At 36.1% G+C, this 20,847-nt stretch overlaps 1 protein-coding gene across 2 annotated transcripts; it reads right to left on the bottom strand.

Moving 5' to 3' along the window:
• Positions 1–1,734: 1,734 nt before the first annotated feature.
• Positions 1,735–20,427, bottom strand: LOC130746431 (nuclear pore complex protein NUP107). 2 transcript variants are annotated; one of them, XM_057599056.1, is made up of 24 exons: positions 20,206–20,427; positions 19,044–19,402; positions 18,465–18,534; positions 17,433–17,548; positions 16,942–16,973; positions 16,722–16,847; positions 15,248–15,406; positions 13,505–13,597; positions 13,267–13,434; positions 12,766–12,861; positions 11,674–11,909; positions 11,531–11,588; positions 10,872–10,960; positions 8,331–8,462; positions 7,726–7,848; positions 6,397–6,495; positions 6,116–6,304; positions 5,546–5,720; positions 5,296–5,452; positions 4,924–5,123; positions 4,229–4,370; positions 2,812–2,972; positions 2,510–2,626; positions 1,735–2,066 (listed from the first exon to the last, which is right to left on the bottom strand). In XM_057599056.1, exons 1-24 carry the CDS (start codon positions 20,298–20,300, stop codon positions 2,007–2,009), a joined length of 3,252 nt encoding a protein of 1,083 aa, XP_057455039.1. In that variant the 5' UTR covers positions 20,301–20,427; the 3' UTR covers positions 1,735–2,006. The 2 variants fall into 2 exon arrangements, with proteins under 2 accessions (XP_057455039.1, XP_057455040.1); XM_057599057.1 differs by having other exon boundaries at positions 16,942–16,950; positions 17,410–17,548.
• Positions 20,428–20,847: the final 420 nt, after the last annotated feature.

Here is a 20,847-nt window from a genome sequence, read left to right on the forward strand (position 1 = left end):
TATAAATACCTAAAGTTAGTGCAAATTTTAAAATTCTTGGGGGGCGATAGCCCTATCAACCCCTCCCTAGATACGCCCCTGGTACTATAGTACTCATCTACATACCCGCATTTTTAAAAATTACCCGTATCCGTCCCCATACCCGCGTGGGTAGTAACTTGAATGCCCGTCCCCGTACCCTCTGGGTACCTATTTGCCGTACCCGTGCCCATCACCCGCAATTTAGTTAACCAAAATTTATTTTTCACTATTTTTGTTAATAGAAAACAAAAATGCAACTAAAATTTTAAATAAAAAACACTAATAAAAATACAACAGATTATTCAAATACTTAACAAATAAAATCATTCAACTAAGCATATTATTTTAGAAGGAATAAACGAAAAAGATATAACTTTAAATTTATAATTTAAGATTTATAATATAACCCTAAAGTTGTAGGTTAATAACTTACAAATTTTAAAAATAAGTGGGAGTAAATTAGCGTTGATTATGAATACCTTAAATACCCACCTATATTTTAAATAAAAAGTAAGTTTGAAAGCTATAGCTTAAGTTAATTTTTTCATATATTACAAAATAATAATAATAATAATAACAATAATAATAATAATGTGTGTGCGGGTAATTACTCATACTCAACCTTATACCCATCTAGTGGATTTTTACCATATTTATAGTGGGTATTTTTTGCGATACCTCATAGGTATGAGACCCATTGTCATCCTAGTTACGAAGCACTCTGTTATAGAACACAAGAAATAGGTATGTGTTCGTTGTTGGAAAAAAATTAGGAAACACTAACCACATAAAAAGGGGATTTGATTGAAGGAGTGTCTCATTCGTTTGTTTATTGTTGGGATCATTCGTAATAAATATCATTTTCATTTGAATAATGCTTAAGAATAATGCTTAAAGGCACGAGAGTTTTAGTGCACGAGCCAGCACGAGTATCAAAAACCATGTTTAATTTAAAAAAAAATGAAAAAAAGCTGTATAACCCGAAACAGGTGTCTTCCTCTTGCCCTTCCCCGTCAATTGACCATGGATGAAAAATGAGAAAAGTAAGGTCATGCTTTTCACCCAACCCCTTTTCAATTTAAGAACGAAAATAGTAAAACTTTCTCCCTTTTCTTCCTCTTTTGCTTTGGTTATTGTCCCTGAGTTATTGAGTATCCAAATCTAGGTGGGCATTGCATGACTTCCACCATTGCACCTTCTAAGGATCTCAAACCAACATTGGGAACTTATCCAACCACCTCTTTGCTGTTGGGTTTGGCACCAACTGGGTATTTCATAGAGGATTCAAGTTCAACCAAAGATAATCTCAATCTCCAAAGTGGGAAACCGATTCTAGCTTATGTCTCCCCTGTTTTGATGTGCGGTGCATGTGTTGATTTTGATGATGCAGTGGTGGTTCTGCGTAGTGGAAATCGTAGGTGGAAGAGGAGGAACAGTGCGACGGTGAAGGTTTGAACGCGCGGCAGCGGCGTTAGATTTGGAGGTTGTGGTTTCTCTTTAGAGGGTTCTGGCTCGCGGTGGCGCCGGTTCGGTTCGACGATTCAACAGTGTGGAGAGAAAGTAGAGGGAAGTGCAGAGAGGAGAAAGAAGGCCAAGACGGTGTGTTTCACTACTCTCGTGCGTCTTCGTGCTTTGGCTCTCGTACCATATAGCACCGCTCGGTGAGCTGCTTGATGCAGCCTCCGTTCTATTTATAATATTAGGATAAGAGTGTAAAAATAAATACACATGGGTCAAGCCCATAGCCTTCTTGGACATCCAGTTCATAAAAAAACAAGATAAAAATAGTAATTCACAAGGCACGCTTATGCACAAAGTTTTTCATACTCCCTCTTTTCTACTCAAAGCAAAATAATTACTAGACAAATAACAATATATAATTTCAAAACTGTAGCTCAAGATACACCAAAAAATGTTCAAAACACCAAAACAAATCTGTGGCTCTGGAAGAAGCTCACGATCAAGTTCTGCTCAAAGGACAAAATTCATTCCTCCAAAAGCTCCATTTTGCAGATTGAGTATTCCCTCTCAAACAATAAAAATTCCTACACAGGAAAAGGCAAAAAAAGTCAGGCCCCAAAATAACAGCAATTTTCGTCACCAACTAACATGCAACACGCGCAGCTAATAATTTTTAATGAACATAGAATCCAGTGGCTCAATCACTTCATACCTAAATTGAGGTATATGAATAACTAGGTGTTTAGGTATTGTCATTTCTAAACAAATATTTCTGCACCTTGTGATGATGAAATCAATAAAAAGGAAAAAGATGAGGGTCTCAGTAACATTATACATCTATCTCAGTCGATTAACCTGGTGTGTCAGGATCTGTTGATCTAGTGTTCAGGAGAAAAGTGAAGGCAATAATGAAAAGAATACTGCAAGGTCTCATGAATTGAAAAGGCATAGAACAGGATATTACACAAAGGGTGAAGTTTAAAACAAGGAGAGTGTAATGTCTTTCGAGTAAAGGAAATTATCTTGCCTGTAACTGCTGTTGACTAAACAGGTGAACAAACTGAGTTTCAGGACTGCCAACCAGTTCAACCAAAGTGTCATGGCAATCAGGTAGAACTCCAGATCCCATGAGAGAAACAGAAACCTGTAAATGAGACAAATATTGCACATAATTAATCTGATGTCCGAAATGCAATTAATAAGTAACACTGAATTAATTAACTGCTTAGTGGTTAAATGTTCTTAAACTGAACTTTTTTTATCAAGAAATCTTTTAGTAACTTCCCAAGCAAAAAGGTATATATTTGTTAATTCCATCTGTTGACTTACCTGCATGCTACGAAGAATGACTTCAGGGAGACAGCACCTCCGACAAAGTCCTTTAACAATGTATGTAGCCGGGCACTCCAAGGTACCACTTTTGTCAGAATACCAAGCATCCAATCGGGATATTTCCATTGTAATTCCAGCTTGAAACCGAGGAAGCTCGCCTGCAATAGGAAATAAACTTAACCTGTTGGTCATACAGGTCTCTAAAAGTAACTGAAATTCAAAATTGTATGACATATCCTTCTATGGAAGAAACAAATGCAATAATAATCTTTTACACCCACAAATTTCAAATCAGAATACATTTTCCCCCCGTACCTGAAAGTTCTCTCAGTGACCGGCTCATCCCAAAACTTAAGGTTTTAGTTGTTAAGCTCATGAATGATTTTATATTTCTTATATTCCATGCAACAGCCGTTTAGGCTTGAATCATGTAGAAAGCACAGACCATACCTTTCACTGAGATTTTTGTAACGAGGAATAGAAGTGATAACAATCAAGCTACTAAATCTAATCACTTAGTACTCGAGAGTGTCCTAATAATGCCATGTTAAGGACTGACTCTTTCCAAAAACTTCCATAGATCAGAGTCAACGGGACTAAGGATTGGTTTTATACTAACAACTTCAACTTTTCAGATGCTAAATGAGATGCTCTCTAAGACAATAACAAGTACTTAGAATCAGAGAAATTGCAGACCAACAATTAGACCTCAAGATTAGGACTCCGAAACTAATTATCAAAAGAAAGACCTTAAATCCCATTAAGAGCATGCACTAGAGAAAACAAATTCCTTCAAAAAACCCTGCTTCAAGTTTTGACTGAAGATTCTTCTCACTCAATCATTTGTCTCTCTACATATCTACTTGGGAAACTCCCTCAAAAGGTCGTGCAGTTCTTTACATCAAATAGAGGCCAATCACCTAATCTTATCCCCAAACAACTGCTGAGCCATAGAAGCCTCCTCGAAAATGTATTATGCTCCGATCAAATGCGCACTAATAAAAATTTAAGCCTTTCTAGTTCTGTCACAGACAGCCACTAAAGCTAGCAACCAAAATTTGGTCCAAGGAAAGCAAAGACCCAAATTAAGCAGGATACAGCTCCTACAAAGTGAGATTCACTAAAGAGGAAAAAGTAAAGTTATAATCAATAATGGGTACATGAACAATTATTTAAACAACTTCATAGTTTTTTATACACGTGTACGCATAAAATCAAAATCTCAACCATTGTTTTTCAAACGACGACTATAACTCCTCACTTCAAAAGTGCTAAATTCAAAAGCATATCTTTGTCAGAAAATCTTCCACGGACTAAATTGAGAAGTTCATGTTGTTATATGGACATCCTGCCCGTTTTGATCTAGGCCAAACTCCAAATGAATACTATATATTAATTAATAACACCACACTACCTTTAAAACCAGCAGCCATAATGGTGCCAAGAATACCCCCATCATTGAAATCATGTGGTCCAATTCCATCACCAGCTACTGCTAAGCAACGAAGAACAACATCAATGCAATAATTGTCCCTTGAAGATATAGACACATTCACCTGCAAAATATTATATTGTAAGCAAAGTAGAAGATAGCAATGAGTTATGTAAGAGAACAAGAATAAGCTTGGCAAAGGCAGTCCATATAAAGAATTATCATCACAGGATATGGCCATTTAGAAACTTTGATTTCTGACCCAAGCAAATTTTTGAATTAATCATTTGCTCTCCAGTAAAGTTTCTCTCTTCTAGAAAAAGAAAAAAAAACATTCTTTTTATATACACAATTTTGTCCCTTATCTTTCAATAAATTCATTTTTTACATATAAAAAGGACTGAGGAGTACATTAGAAGATGCAGAAAAATAAGCAAAAATCATTATAGGAAATCGAAGGGAAGGGAATTCGCCATGGACTAAGGAGTTCATCAAAATAATAGCCACAAAAGGGAAGTAACTCGAGTTGTGAGGTTTATGCTGCATTTTCATAGCTGGTTGGAGAAAATGCACACGTTTTTAAGCCCTAGTTTTGAATCTTAAGCTAAGGCATACTAAGAAATTTAACATGGATAAATAATTGAACATGCACATGTTTCCAGGCTGAACTTGCATACCGTTAGTTGTCGATTTAAGACAACCTCATCACCAGCGGAAGAGTAGAGGGCACTCGTCAGTGTAGTGCATACAGTAGCATCTGGACACATACACTCTCCAGATGGTAGGCAGAGCATTGCGGTTGCATGAAGTTCAAGGAAAACAGGTTCAGCTGATTCATATGTCTGATCAATAGATGCCAACCATGGTGTTTCTTTTCCTACATAAAGAAGGAAAAACAAAAATACATCAGTAGCTAACATGTCAATCAGTCAATATACTAACTCATTTTCAAAAACACAGACAAAATTTTCAAAAAAGATACAGGGCTAAAAGAATTGGAGATTTTCCTCAGATCATAGTTTCTGCACAAGGTTGTAAACTAAACTCACTTTCTAGCAGCGAAAGAGATGCATCCAGTGTTTCCTTGGCGGCTGAAACAGCCCTTTCTTTTTCCTCTAGTGAAAGTTCAGAGACAGGAACTTCTGCATTCTCTAATTCAACTTTGAGCCACTTGCGGTAGGTTCCATCACAGGAGTAATACTCACGCTAGTAAAATAGAGTGAACATACATGATCATGGTCAAGGCAGAAATGATTTGATTGAGGAATAACTAAATTGAATAAGTGTAAATTGGCATACCCAGTCTTGGAACTCCCTTAAATCCTCAAATATATTATCATCCTCAGAGGTCTCAAGAGTTTCAGCAAGCTGTTTCAGGGGTTCAGCAAGAAAACCAAGTGCTGTATGGGCACCTATAGGCATCCCCGGTACTCTCCACATAGAAATCAAGGCAAACTCTCTGAAGAGTATGTTGCTGTGTGGAGAGGGAAAAAGGGTTAAAATTCAAAATAAGGAAAACAATTAAACTACGAAGGCAAAAAAAGGGAGGGATGCATTATGTTCTCTGTAGAGTACAAAATGAGCGCATCAACAGCCAAATGTAGGACTGAAAAGATCAGGTTCTTATTCAAACCTAGGACATTGAAATATTTAAATTCCAAAATGCAGCAACAGAAGCCTTTTTTCCCATTAGGTGGGGTCAAATGAAGAATACAAAATGAGAATAGGACTTCAATAATCAATACTAACAATATACGGCCAACATGTGTACAAGAGTTAGACTACTGAAAAGTGAAAGCTCTAACACTCTTAGGTTTCATCACTTTCAAATGTTTGACCATCATGAGCGCAGTTTGATGCATCACTTACCTATGTACCAATGCTCGGAGAAGAAGTTTTTTACTAACATCTTTGACATTAGTAATTGTTGATGGCGGTGTAAAGCAAAGCCACTGGATGACTTTAGCTTTTTGAAGACTCTGAAGTCTATGCTGTTCAGCAACATCTGACAGGCTATCATATTTGCCAACCTTGATCTCTCTAGATCTCATCAAAACACTGTTCCAAGTAGATTTATTACAAAAAAGCTTATAAGTGCATGAAATTTTTTAGTAAAATTTTCATAGATTCTAAATAAGAAGGCTACGTACCTCTCAATAATGTCTTCAAAATTTCCCTTAGAATCATCCTCAGAAGAAAAGGGTAAATATTCCATAGCAGAAAGGAATATCTTGTATTTGACATGCACGCTGTTGAATTAAACAAACATCATTAAAGTTACGAAACAAAAATGGAAATAGAGAAACGAAAAGTATGATTTTATCATATGAAGAGGATGAGAGATCTCGCCTCGAAGGGTTCCCCTTTACAAAGGGTTTCCCCTTTCACAACCAAGTACTTGCTCAGTTATCTCAAAACATAATTCCCTGAATGTTTCCCATACATTACACCCCCCTTTCATTAAAATCGTTGAGATCTCACATAGACTAGCGATAAGGTCAACATAGAGCTTATAATGGTTTGGGCAATCCTCACCTTACGAGCTAGCATTTGAGGTAGAGTTAAGTCTAACCCAAATTCTAAGATGGTATCAAAGCATGATCTGATATTGGGCCACCCACTGCTGTTCAAAATTCAACCTGGCCCCCTGGATTCCCCAACACAATTTACCTGGCCCATGACTTCTCAATGCAATCAACCTGGGCCCACGGATTTCCGATGAAATAAATAAAAAAATTATATAATCTCACATTCCAAACGTCCACTCCTGGGCGTGAAGGGGAGTGTTGAGATTCCACATCAGCAAGAGATACGGCCAACGTAGAGCTTAGAAAGGCTTTGGCAATGCTCACCTTACGAGCTAACTTTTGAGGTAGCGTTAGGCTACTAATTCCCTCTAACTAACTGTTATAACTGTCTTCCCTTTATTCTTCCAAGAAAATAACCTCTCATGATAGATAAATCATTTTTCACTCAGCAGTCAGCACTTCTGTTCACCTCTTTTACGGAACAGGCTTGCTTTCTTATTCCTGTGTGGATTTCAACTCATGAACTTATCTCAGTGATTTCATTTAACCATTATGCAACGGGGCTGGTTTGCTGTTTAGACTGGATGCTCTTTATTCTGCTGTTTTTTCTGTTCTAGAAGGATCTCCTACCACAATCTTTGATTTTTTTATCCCTCTTAGTAAATTCTATATCTAAGAATGTTAAAACATAGTAGATAGATATATGCTGATTCTTCATGGACATAATGGCCTATCAAAGCATGTAGTTCATAATTGTCAGTTGTCAACTTCTATCTTATATTATGTGTTCTCACGATTCTCTGACAGGATATAACTTTACTTTGCAGCAAACAACCAAAAGTAATTCGCCTAAGATAATTTCCAAACATACAATGAACACAGAAATTATAACCAAATGACATGATTTTTGCATAAAGAACCAGACAGCCTAAAGGAGAGAATCAAGGATACCTGCTGTGCAGCCTAAGTTCCATCATGTGAACAAAAAGGTCTATGCAACGATGACGTGCAAGCTGGGAAGCATATATACCCACCAACTCCTCGTGCTCCTTTGAAAAGAGAAACATAGCATACCTAACTTTTCCCAATTAATCAGTAAATATAGTGAAGCGAATTTTTCACTCAACACATAATAAATCATTTTTCTCACCATATACTTCAAATTATGTCAAGAGTGCGCTTGTTTTAGTTTTTTTTCTTAAATCACTTATATTGAAAAAATAAGATTTTTTTCATTTATTTTAGAATCGAGTTCAAGTAGCTTCTAAAAAAGTTGTAATCGTAATTACTTTTTAAAATGAAAACATTTTTTATAATCATTAAAAAGAGAGCTTATGCTTTACATATTCTAGAAAATAAAGCACTCTTTTACACAATCTTAAAATCACTTTTTTGAAAGCTAAACAATCCTAACACATGCTGCTAGAAAGTCATGCAATAAGAAGGAAAGCTTAGGCAATTTTCTAAGGACATAGCGGGGCATCCTTTGATATTTTTCCTCTAATAATATTATTCAGGAGAAAAACTGTAAAAGAACTTCAAATGAAACAACTTACATGTGAAGAATATGATCACCAACACTCATAATCTTGTCCATGAAGGCGCCCTTTATTTCATCAGCAATTAAATATCTAAGCACGAGGACTAGATGTGCACCAAATCGTATCATTTGAGGATCTCCATGAGGCCTTTGAGAAAGCATAAAGAATATCGGTCAACTGATTCTGAAAGGAAACTAGAAACCAGGTATAGTTTTATTCAGAAATCAATGAGATGCTACTCCTTCACTGATATCATAGGGATATCAGCTTATGGGAAGATCAGTACAAGCATATAGGCCACCCTTCCCAAACCTAACCAAACCTTGCTTCCCTTCTCTCTTTCTGTCCTTGTTTTCTTCCAAATCCCCTCCATTCCTTAGCTTTCCTTCTACCCAACTATTGCACATGTGGCGTGGTTACAGTCCTAATTCCATCCTGACCATTATTCATGTCATCGTTGCTGCCAAGGAATTTCAATCCCTTACTATCCTTTCTATTTCTCTTAATAATTAAAATGTGACTCGTAAAAGATCTAACATCCTCTACCTCCATCCAAATAAGCCTCAATTTGAAAAATGCACTGTTTAAGAACCCAAACTAAAAATGCACTTTTACATTTCATAATCTAAATTCCATAATTACCAATAAGCATTAACTTTGGAGTTTGGCCAGCAGTAACTGCCCTTGTTAATAACCTCTCATAGACAATTTTTTGCAAGAAAGACATTTACATCTTGCAAAGCTACATTTTCCTCCAATCAATTAAAATAAGTTGCTTGTTCAAATATATTTTTCAGTGCCCTATGTACATCAAAATTTTCAGAATATAAAAAGCCACCTTTAATGTGGGATAATATTTTTCCTGAACTTCCCTTAGCCCATGATTTGTTAAGGCGGTATTCCTCTAATAGATATCCAAAAGATTGGAGGGCTTTATTTTTTCTTGAATGTGAAGAAGCACTTATGTGTTTTCTGTTACATCATTTATTTATTGAAGAAGAAAAAGTCTGTAACTTACGGTGTGTTTGGTTCAATGGAGGGGAGGGGAGGGGAGAGATTTTAATGGAGGGGAGGGGAGGGAAGGGGATGGGAGGGGAGGTTTAATATTTATTATGTTTGGTTCATAGGAGGGGAGGTGAGGGGAGGGATTTCAATATTTATTATTTATTATTATCAAATTACTTTTATATCCATAATAGAATTCCATAAAATCACTGTATAATAATAATCATTTGCTAAAAGTTTGAATAACATTGGTAAAAATTAAAGTAAGAAAACAAAACAAGGGGTTTGTGAGTGTATGTCCATGTTCTAGGAGATAAGGATATACGACCAGTGGCAGCAAGGTGGCGTGCGTGAGAATGGGTCCGTGCGATTGGCGATTGCATAAAAATAAACCATGAGAAAATTAAGTTTTGGTTTGATAGATCTGACGAAAATTAGAAGAAGATGAAGCCTTCGCACAGGGGAGGCTGAGAGGAACGGCAAGGATAGATGAATAAGGCATGAAAGTAGGCTTAGGTCGGCAGAACTGGAATTCCAACTATGTATAGGGATATTTTTGTCCAGTAATTTATTTCCCCTCCAAATCCCCCCACTTTTGGAGGGGACAAAAAATTGGGTTAGGAGGGATTTTGGTCCCCTCCCCTCCCTTTCTAAAAGTTGAACCAAACATATTAAGTTTTAAAAAACCCCTCCCCTCCCCTCCCCTCCCCTCCATTCCCCTCCAACCAAACATTATGTTAAAGAAGAGGAGAGTATGAAGATGGAGGATGATACAATAAAATAAAGCAAAACAGAAAAAGAAGAAGGAGCATATCCATACAATGATTAATAAATCTTCCAATTTATCAGTATGACTAACAAGGAAAGCAACTGCTGGTAAACCAAAGCCCAATGCAAAGGCAAAGAAAGAATTCAACACATACTCCAACCATGTGCATCAAACAACTGCAAAAACAGCACAACTTTACAATTACCTTATCTCCTAACTCCTATTAAAAATATATCCATCATCCCTTTCCTGAAATTTTCTTCTTTCCTCATTGATAAGTTATTTCTGAATAATATATATACTTATGTTCTACGTGTTTTGCTCAGTCTAGAATTAATATGATAACATTTCTTCAGACTATATCAAGTACTGATTTTGGTATTCAAGAATTTCACGTATTGAAAGGATCTGGGTAATAACTTCAAAGCATCACGAAACAAAATGATATTCTTTTGACTCTTAATGGTAGTAAATGCTATTTTTGAGGATATATCTATTATTCCATTACCAGCTCATAGTAATCCCACATGTTAATATTATAACATGATGAAATAAAATACAAAAAAATAACTACTAAGAAAATATATACTTAAGTTCACGGAAATACTCATTCACAAAAAGTTTGTGTAGTGCATATTTCTAAATGTGGCATTGCAGGACCCCCCTTTGGGAAGTTATTGGAATGAAATGAACATCTAATTTTTGTTTCATAAAAAGACTTTTCCAGGTGCATCTGCATATGCAGAGTTATGAATATGGAAAAGAGCGGTAACAACACTAACCTAAATACATTCTGATCATCGTCGGAAGGTGCTATCCATGACCATATAAGGTCTAGTACACGTGGTATGTCCCCTAGCATTAGAGTCATCTGTCAGAAAGTGTACAGCTTAGGCCATCAGTTAAAAAATATACACGAAGACAAAGAGAATGAAAAAGAAGCATTTTATTTTTCTCTCGACCCAAAGTGGCTGCACCATTGAGTGTCTTTTCTTTAATAATTAAAACATAAAAAGGTTAAAAGTGAGATACAGATCATTAGATCACATCATTTGAGTTAAAGGCTCTGTGTCTTCTCATGACCTGCTGCAGGTTTAAATCAAATTTTGAATTAAAAGGTCCAACATCTCATTCCTTTTCTTCCCTTTTTCTCATGATAACTTAAATGTTCTAAAATACATTTGATTATGAAACATAACTACAAAGAAACAATAGTTTATATAGAAATGTTTAGTATAGTATAGTGTAGAAAACACTTGAATGTGTTAGATCCTAGCCTAAGTCAATTCTGTTGTTCTGTTAGATTAGGACTAGTAACAGTTGGGCTTGGCTTCCATGTGTGTTTGTGTGTGTGTGTATTATAGCACGAAACTGGTCTGATACAATTCAATACAATCAATTTCTACCTTCTCTCAAATTCTCTCAACCTAATAAGAAATACCTGAATTTGCCGCTGTTGCTCCTTGCATTGTCGGGTAACAGTTTCATAGATCATTTCCCTAAAATAAAATGAGGCAAAAACAGAATTGTAATAGATAACAACATAACAAAGACTACAAATGTGGTAACAGTTATACAGCTTACCCTGAATGAAGTTTTTGAAGAAGAGATGAAAGTTGTCGTGGTTGCTGATTCAACACTTGAATTGGCCAATTTTCAGGTCCATTTGAAGGCTCAAGGGAGCCATCAACATGTCCGTGGCTTCCGTCAATTACATCTCCAAAAGCTCTAAGTTGATCAACTCCCCCTGGTAGTGAGCGAGTAACCTCCATGTCTACCTGAACATCTAGCCAAGACTTTGCCATTGCCCAGCATGCTGACTGCAAATATTAAGTGTTGCACTACAAATCAAGTTTACAGTGGGATGGATAAAATAATAAAAGTAAAATAATCTTCAAACTTTATGGGGAAGAGAACAAATTAGATTCTAACATAATTGAATCTTATTCTCTAAAGAAATTATCGGGATTTTGTGACGACTTACTTTACCCTCTAAAGTGAGAAATTCTCCAATGGAATCTCTCTGTTACAAAATGCCAACAAGTCTGCGTTCATTTTTTTATTATGTTGTGATCTTCACACTTAAGGGCCTCTGTTCAATGTTAGTTTCTTATTAATTTATTATGTTTTGATCTTCACAATCACATTCTCTATGTTCTGTTTCTTTGTTTAATATTACTTTCATCATCTTCCTTTTATATGGTGATTTATGTTTAGACTTATGATTATCAGTAATGAATATGCTTGTAATTTTGAATAATTATTAAATTTTGGCATTTATATATGTAATGTATGAATTATTCATCTTTAATGTATAATCCTCAGTTTAGTGAATGTTGAAAGTGTGGGGAAGGAAAACAAGAAAGTTACTTACTGAGCTTAAAAAATAAATACATTGTACTTATGTAAGTCTAAACTGCTAAACAGGAAATAAGGCAAGATAATCAATCAATACAGAAAAAAGGAAGTACAGTTGACTAGATAATCAATCAATATATTGACACAGATTATGCTAAATATTTAGCTACAATAATACACTAACCAAATTCCTTGTTTTCAATTGTCATGATAATGTCTTTGCACATCAGTATGGATCTAGAAGGTATTTTATCAACGATTTGGCATGAATGAGAAAAAGCCTCTGCAAAAATTAAAATAAAAAGATAAAGAACAGACCTCCCAGTCTGTGCAGAGTGGAAGCATCCTTTTTAGGTTGCTACATTGGGCTCCATACACAGCCGCTTCATATTTCCCACCTTGCTCTGCTATTTTCTGCAAGACAAAGGCACAAATAAGGTTTCACGTTTTTTATAAATAATTTTTTTTTTTTGAAGAGGCCATAACACTATAACAACCTCCTCAGCTAGAAAAAAAGGTAAAATATACAAAATTCAATAGCAGGAAAAACAACTGGTCAAAATTGGGAGGGGAGAACCACAAGGACTTCATGGAAAGAACTTCTAGTAGACAAGCAAGTTTGTTCACTAAACATGAGTAGTGAAAAGCTATTCAAAATGTTCTGAGAGCAACATCTGTTGCATGGCACACTCCATTTCCAAAACTATAACTTTTAAATCAAAAAACTGGAGGGTATTTGTCAATAAACAAGTTAACACACAAATATCGATAAAAATAACATGAAGGTCATGGCCTAGTCATCATAACATACAACATTACCTCTGACGCACAGTATGAAGCCCATTTCCAAAGATGCCACTGATGACCAATGCCACTTTCAAATTCAACAGCTTGCAAAGTTCTATTTTTACCATTCTTCACCAGAGCTTCAACAGAAGGAAACTGACTCAAACCTCCAAAAGGGCATAGAGAAGCAGCTCTCCAGGGCTGCCAAAATATCAAGATGTTACAGCAGGAAGTAAAGACTAAGTCTAGTCATTTTCAAAGTTGTATTCACCTGTCCAGCAGACCGGCAAAGTCCACATGCCTCTTCTAGCCTACCAGCCCTTAAAAGAGTCCATACATCTTCTAGAAGAGATTCATCTTGTTTCTGTAGCCAAAAAGAAAAATGTCACTGACATTCTAGATTACATAAAGGACTAGGAGTGTGCATGGACTTACTTATCTATTTCATCACTATCAACTATCAGGAAATTAAATTTACAAGCAAGTGCAGGCTCTTGAAACTTATAATCCAAACATCCACCCTTAATATCAATTTAATAAAAACTGACAGGAGAGAACAAAAGGGAAAAAAGAAAAAGAAATAACTCAAAGTGTACCAAATAAATCATAACAGTGTGGATTTCCTACTACTAACAGCGAGTGATATAGGAAAAAACTGGCCCTCAAAAATCCTGGAATTTCCCTCTTTGAGAGAGACTCCAGAGTGTCACAAAATGAGCAGTACACCATAATGTGCTCACCTCATAATCACCAAAAACATCCTTAGTTGATACAAAATCTAGAAAAAAATTGTTTTAATTCATAAGAATGCAAAGATTAACCAAAAGCTCTATTCTAAACATACCAAGGGACCAGGTAAGGTAGACTAAATTATTACAGGACAATAGATTGTAAAACAATATAATATACATGTCAATCAAAAGCGGCTAATGTGGTTTGATCTCCTTCTCAATGCAGTTTCTAAACCAGAGCTACATATCATTGGCATTAATCTAATTTTGTAATCCAGAAAAAATGAAGGAGTTGACCTTAAAGGAGGCCCAATGTTTCAGAGTGCATCAGAAATAGATTTTGTTATCCTTTTTAAGGCCAAGGGAAAAGCGGAAAGTAAGCTTTGCACAAATAGAGAAGGCTGAAAAATTATCATAAACCAGTGCACTGAGTGCTTTGATAACAGCCTCCACTGGTTGCTTCAAGAGAAGAAATCTTCTCATCAAGATGCACAGAAATGGAGTCAAGACGGTAATCGTTGTAGAAGATGGAGTGTATGTTGAGACCATAGTTGGCTCAAAGAATTGAAACGGATTGACGGGTCATGGTGGCCATGGATCAGGTCAGGAAGAGAGCTTTGATAACATACTAGAGTTCAAGAGTTCAGATAAGATGGTAGAAATTTAAGAAAATTAGAGAAAAGGATTAGAGAGAATAGAGAGAGTTGTCACTTGTCACTGTAAACTTGTTGACTTGAACCTGAGTGCTACATAAGCTAAGCTGAAATACAGTTACTGTATGAGAGGAGCTGCGGCAATGCCTTATTAAAACCTTGAGAATGGGGAATATCAGTTGAGGAGAATAAAGCAGTTAAATTTTAGACAATAGGATCCACTTATCACAAAGGTAAGATGGATAAGTGTTTGCTAGCAATTCCAAGATATTTGTTTCCATCTGATGCAGGTTTACAACAGATACAGCCCAAACCTAGCAAAAGCCTACTTGAAGTTCTGTATTTTGTACAGCTAATAAGACAGGTTGTTAAAAGTATACTATGAAGCAGAAAGATAATTTATGCATGATCTATCAATGAGCATACTTGGGGTAATTAAATTTCAGGTATTGGTGCATCTTATGCAGATCTCAAGGCATTAATTGTGCTTCTTTCAATTGAATTTGAAATTCAATTATTCTAAAGTTTAACTACAAAGCAAGAATAAATTAGCATATCCATTAATTTAAATTACTGCCGCAATCAAGTTCTAGCGGTAAAAGAATTGGAAAGCAATCAAGAGCACAGTACTTTGTCATCAGGCAAAAGATTTGCATTTTCACGAGTTGGAGCATCAAAGTCGAGGTGATGAACAATGTTCATGTCAGAAGTTCCTTTCTTTAGATAGCGTTGAGTGTGATGCCAAACTCCACTGTTGGGGAGATAACTACCAACATGAGATCCACGCACCTGCATAAAAGTATGAGGAATCCTAAATGGTTAATGTTTGGACAAACAAGAATATGGATGCAGATCAGGCAAATCAAAAAAACAAAACTATGGGGATAGAATACGTTTCACTCTAGGAAAAATATGTATGGTTTCCCTTCATATATTTTCAAAAAGACCAAAACTGATTTTGTGACCGATACTCCAACAATTAAAGATCTCACTCTCATATTTGCATATGTTAAAAAATTTACCAAACAAGCAACTAACAAACGCAGTGCATCAACTGTTATATTCTATTTATTTTTATTCTCTACCTATATAAAGCAAAAGGGGAAAACTCCTGATTCTGTACTCATTGTAATACACTTCACAAATAAATTCTTTCGAAATCTAATTTAATTCAGAATAGTGACATAATCATAAACTCACTACCATAGTTTCTAAACACTTGTATTTCATTACAAATACAGAGAATCTAGTTTTTTATGGTAATGTACGGTGATGAGAAGATAAAGGTAGAGATGTCAACCATAGTATCCACGCAGGGCAGATGAAATAGAAGATAGCTTTGAATGTAGTTTCTGACAGAAAATTTCCACTCAAGTTTAAAGGAAATATTTACCGCACAATTATAAGGATTGCGGAAGAATAAGAGCCAACAAGAAAGAAAGCCTCGTGTTGCCTATATGAATATGTTACAATAAATGAATGTTGGCATTAGACAAGATATACGATGAGCAATGAAATCATTAGAGAGAAAGCTGTCACGGAAAAGATGATAGAATCGCGTCTTGGGTGATTTAAGCATGAGTGGAGAAGGCTAGTAGAAGGATTAGTAAAGAAGGTTGACTAGATGGAGGATAGTCCAATAATTTGAGGTAGAAGGAGACCAAGGAAAACCATAGGTCAAATTATTAAGAAAAATTTGGATTAAAATGCTTCATTATTAGACATAATTCATGATAGGAACATTATGGTGTCTTTTGATCCTGGTAGCCAACCTCATCTGGTGGAAAAAGACTTTGATTGTAGTTGTAATGTATGTTTTTTACTATTGAACCTTCCGTGCATGTGCTTGGAGTGCAATGCTTGCATTTTCAAGTATTCGATGCACACAAAGGAGATGGGTTCCCGATATGTAAAGCAACTGGGTAGCCTGAAGGCATTCCTTTTTCTCCTTTCGACATTCCCTATTGTTTCTTGACTTTGTAGCTTCACCTCTCTCTAGTTGTACTTCCTTGTTAACTTTCTTAAATTTTTACTCATGAATCCATTTAGGAAATAAAAAATAACACTCTATTTGAGAACAGATCAACATATAGCAAAAGAATACCTTCACTTCCAAATCAAGTGCTTTAGAAGCCAAACCTTCTAACCACTGGACTATTCGAAGGAACAATTGAGCTGCATGGTCCTCTGCAACAAACTCACATGCCACTACGTGTGAGGTATCTGACACCTATAAGAAGTGAGTGGATTTCAGTAAGTCTATTCCGAGGATATTGAGGAGAGATTATGTGATCAAATAAAGTAGCATCACACAAAAATATTACCAGTATTTTCTCTTTAGATAGTTCTTCAGTCACTGAAAAGAAGGGGAAAAAACTGTCAGAAAAAAGTTGTAAAACTGAACACAGATCACTTCATTTCATATCTCTCCTATAATGATTCAGGAAGTATTTTTATAGGAGCTTACACACCCTTTGTATAAGGAAGAAATAATTTCCTCCAGACAATTTTTATGTCTATTTAACTTGTGGTGAGTGCATTAGTTGTATATCAATTCTCCAAACATGAAAACAATCTCAAGATTGAGATGATGACATTCAAAACCATATTGAATTTTCTACATGTTTTTAACTTAAAAGGATAACATCAACATAGGACGCCAAACCATCCCTAGTGTAAAGTTCGTCAATGAGAAGGGTAAGGATCAGTATAAAGAAGGAAATACACTTGAAAAACCAGATGTCATAGCACAACTGCGGACAGAGACATAATAAATTCTTAAAATACTGAACATCTAAGGTTAGTGATATATTTCCTTTGCCGTAAAGGAACCACAAGAGAGACCATGTTGCCGCCTCATCAAGCAGGAGCTGAGCCTTCTGCCTCATTAATTTGTCCTCAACAACTCGGTGCCTAACGTTCAAACCATACCTGTAGAAGAAAGGCAACAATCACATTATAACCGAAGTAGCTTTGTAATAGAAAAACACATAGACTATACATCTTCAGTTTAAAAACCACTCAGTGTAGTTGAAAAGTACGGATATACCAATATTTCCCTTGTATAGTAAGAATTAAAATAAGAGAACCACAGAAGGATAAAGAATCCTCCTAAACAGTCAAGAGCCCAAGACTACAAACAAGAAGTATGTGCTGACTGCTTACAACCATAACAAACCTTCTTAACATAAAGAAAACTATGATTTCACACCTATGAACCACAACAGCCGTTCAACCTTTCATATATCCATCCATATTATTTTCAGAGTAGTGATTGATGGCTCGAAATTTTTTCCTTGCGAATTAAATGCATACTTGTATCAGCTAACTATTTTTTATAATAAAAAGAAAGAATCTTGTTATTAATAGAAACTCAATTTTGTTAACCAATCAAATGAGGGCATGGCACGCAGACGAATTTCGTCTCGTGCCAGGAAGCGTTTTCCTTATTTTCAAGTATGGCTACAACACACCAGATGCAATGGTTGCAATAAGAAAAAAAATAACAACAGTAAGTATCCTAGTTTTCAAAAAAGTTGACAAGTCTTGCATGTACCTATATCCCCATAGTTTCTCTGCAAATTCATCATTAAAACAAACATTGAATGTATGTGCATAAAATCCACTAGAGAACCCCATTAAACCTACTACTCATAAAAAATAAATGAGCAAATAACAATATCTAAAGCTACCCCAAGACAGCAGGCACAAATGTCAAGATGTAGAACCTTATGTAAATCATATGAATAAAATAATAATATTACTTATGCGGTGTTTACACATTATGAATGTTAGCATCATAAAAGCTTATCATACAGACATTTAGGCTTACTAATAGCAAGCGAACCTGATAGACTCTGAAACATCTCGACATGCATTCTCGAATCTTAGTATCAGATCAGGAATAGGCATGAATCCTGCAATAAAATGTAACAAAACCAAAATTACACTTTTCCTTTTTTCCCTAAGATGCCAAAAAAAAATGTACGTGCACCAAGAGTACATAACCCATAACCATGATCTCCACATGCATTTTTCTGGAATGGGAGCTAAACTAAAGTGCTTAGGAAATATGGAAAGAAGATTTTTTGTTTTCCCTTTTTCCTTGATTAGAAGAAAGATTTAGGCCCCGTTTAAAAGAGATAAGCTTATTAAATTAGCTTACGGATAAGCACTTAATTAAGTTGTTTACCCAATTGCACCCTTACTACTATCAGGAAAAATAAGTGTCTTGTCCTTGCTCCATCAACCATTATGCTCCAAAAAAATTCAAACAAATAAAAGAAACATATGCTCATATCATGTGTAATTTCAAGCTTCAAAGAGATCATTCCGTATCCATATTTAACAGAAAAGCTAAAAAGGAAGATGGATGAAATAAATCTTTTTGGGAACTGTAGTGCAAGAATAAATATACTTTCAGTACCTTGCAAAGCAGAATCAAGCAGAGATGCATATAACGTAAATACTGTTTCTGCACCGTCTCCTACAGATTCATCCTCTTGCTTACACGCCTTTAATGAGTGGCGTTCAGAGTAAAAACCAGCATCCATACCAGGGACTCCATGAGCATCGGCGGATAACCTCCTTCTAGAGGAATGTTGTGCCCTTTCTTCCAAGTAATCAGCATCAAGACTCTCCACCTCTTGTTTAATATTTTCAAGAACAAGTGCGGCATTTGTAGGACTATGGATGCTTTGTCCGTCATAAAACAGCCCCGTTTGACTTAACTTGGACGCCGAGTTGTCTTGTTGGATTGAAGCACCTGAAGTTGAGTGCCTCTTCCTACAAAATTTGTATCACACAAAGTTGGACACGGAAACTTACGAAGCGCAACAAAACCCAAGCAGGAAATTACTGATTCGCAATTCAAAAGAATGCAAAGCAAAGTAACCGAGAATATCATCAAGTTCTCTCACTCCAAAAGAATTCAAATTGGTATAAAACTATCTTCCATGCAGGCTTGTTAATAGTGCGCTATAGCGGCGCGATAGTGCTATAGCGTAGAGCCCTGGGGGGTTCACCACTTCTCCACTATTCACCGCTATAGGGCCGCAATAGCCCTCGAAATAGCGTTTTTGGAGCTTGCCGCTATGCTACGCTATCCGCCATTAACAATCCTTCTTCCATGTAACGTCTAATACACCAAGTCACCAACTTTCCAATTTTCCATCATAAACAGGGCACTCAAGTCAAGAAACACAACTACAACAAACCTCGGCGACAGTAATAGTTACTGGTGTTATGGAAAATAAGCTCCTGCAACCCAAACAAGAGCTGACATATACCCACACAAAAAAAACTACCCTTTATTCGAAAGGAAGATAGGAGCTCTTGATTTGAAACTTTTCCTACTATTTTGTTTTTCTGATTGAAAAAATTGAACCTTTTTGAAGTAAAAAGGGTATAAACCCTAAATGCAGTAAACCCAATACCCATGATGTGAAATTAAGACAAATGATCAATGATGATGGTTCATATGACACAGCGAGTAACAACGGAGTTAAAATAATTGATGAATCAGCGAGATAGATCAATTGAGATTGGTGGGTAATGGAATGGAGGAGAGGAAGAAGGGGTTGGCGTACCCGTAACGGCGGAACTGCTGGCGAGTGGTGAGGTCTTGTGGGTCGAAGTAGCTGGGTGAGGGAGAAGAATCCATTGCCATTTCGTAGTCTTCCATCTTGCGTTTACCGTGAAAGATGAAACCCTTGTTGTTGTTCTTCTTCTTCGCTGAGACTAGCACTGGTTTTTCAGCGCGGGAAGGTAATGGTTTATGTTTGTTTCATGACTTTGTTAAACCCTTGCTCAATTCTCATCCAGGTTTTTCTAGCATTATATATTAAAAAAAAAAACAATTTACTAAATTAGTATTTTAAAATTAAAAATTAATTGCAATTTTGGTCTTTAATTGTCAAATTGTGTTCGATAAGGGAGGTACAGGGATCGACTCCTAAATGATGCAATTTATCTTTTCAATTTAAAAAAAAAAATTGTGCTTGTGTTTCAAAATGAGCGATTGAATGGTGGTGGCTTGAATATCTCACACTATCATTTTCTCTCTCTCACTTGCTCGGTGGTTGAGCTCAATGAATAAGGGGGCGATTCATGGTTAACGTGGGTCATGGTGGGTAAGAGTGGGTTTGGTTGTTGGTGGTTGGGGCAGGGTCCATGGAGTAGAGCATGGTGGTGAGAGGTTTAGGTGTGTGGCTTGGTTGGACATGGCTACC

The sequence above is a fragment of the Lotus japonicus genome, chromosome 3, assembly GCF_012489685.1.
Source record: "Lotus japonicus ecotype B-129 chromosome 3, LjGifu_v1.2".
NCBI classification, from domain to species: Eukaryota; Viridiplantae; Streptophyta; class Magnoliopsida; order Fabales; family Fabaceae; genus Lotus; species Lotus japonicus.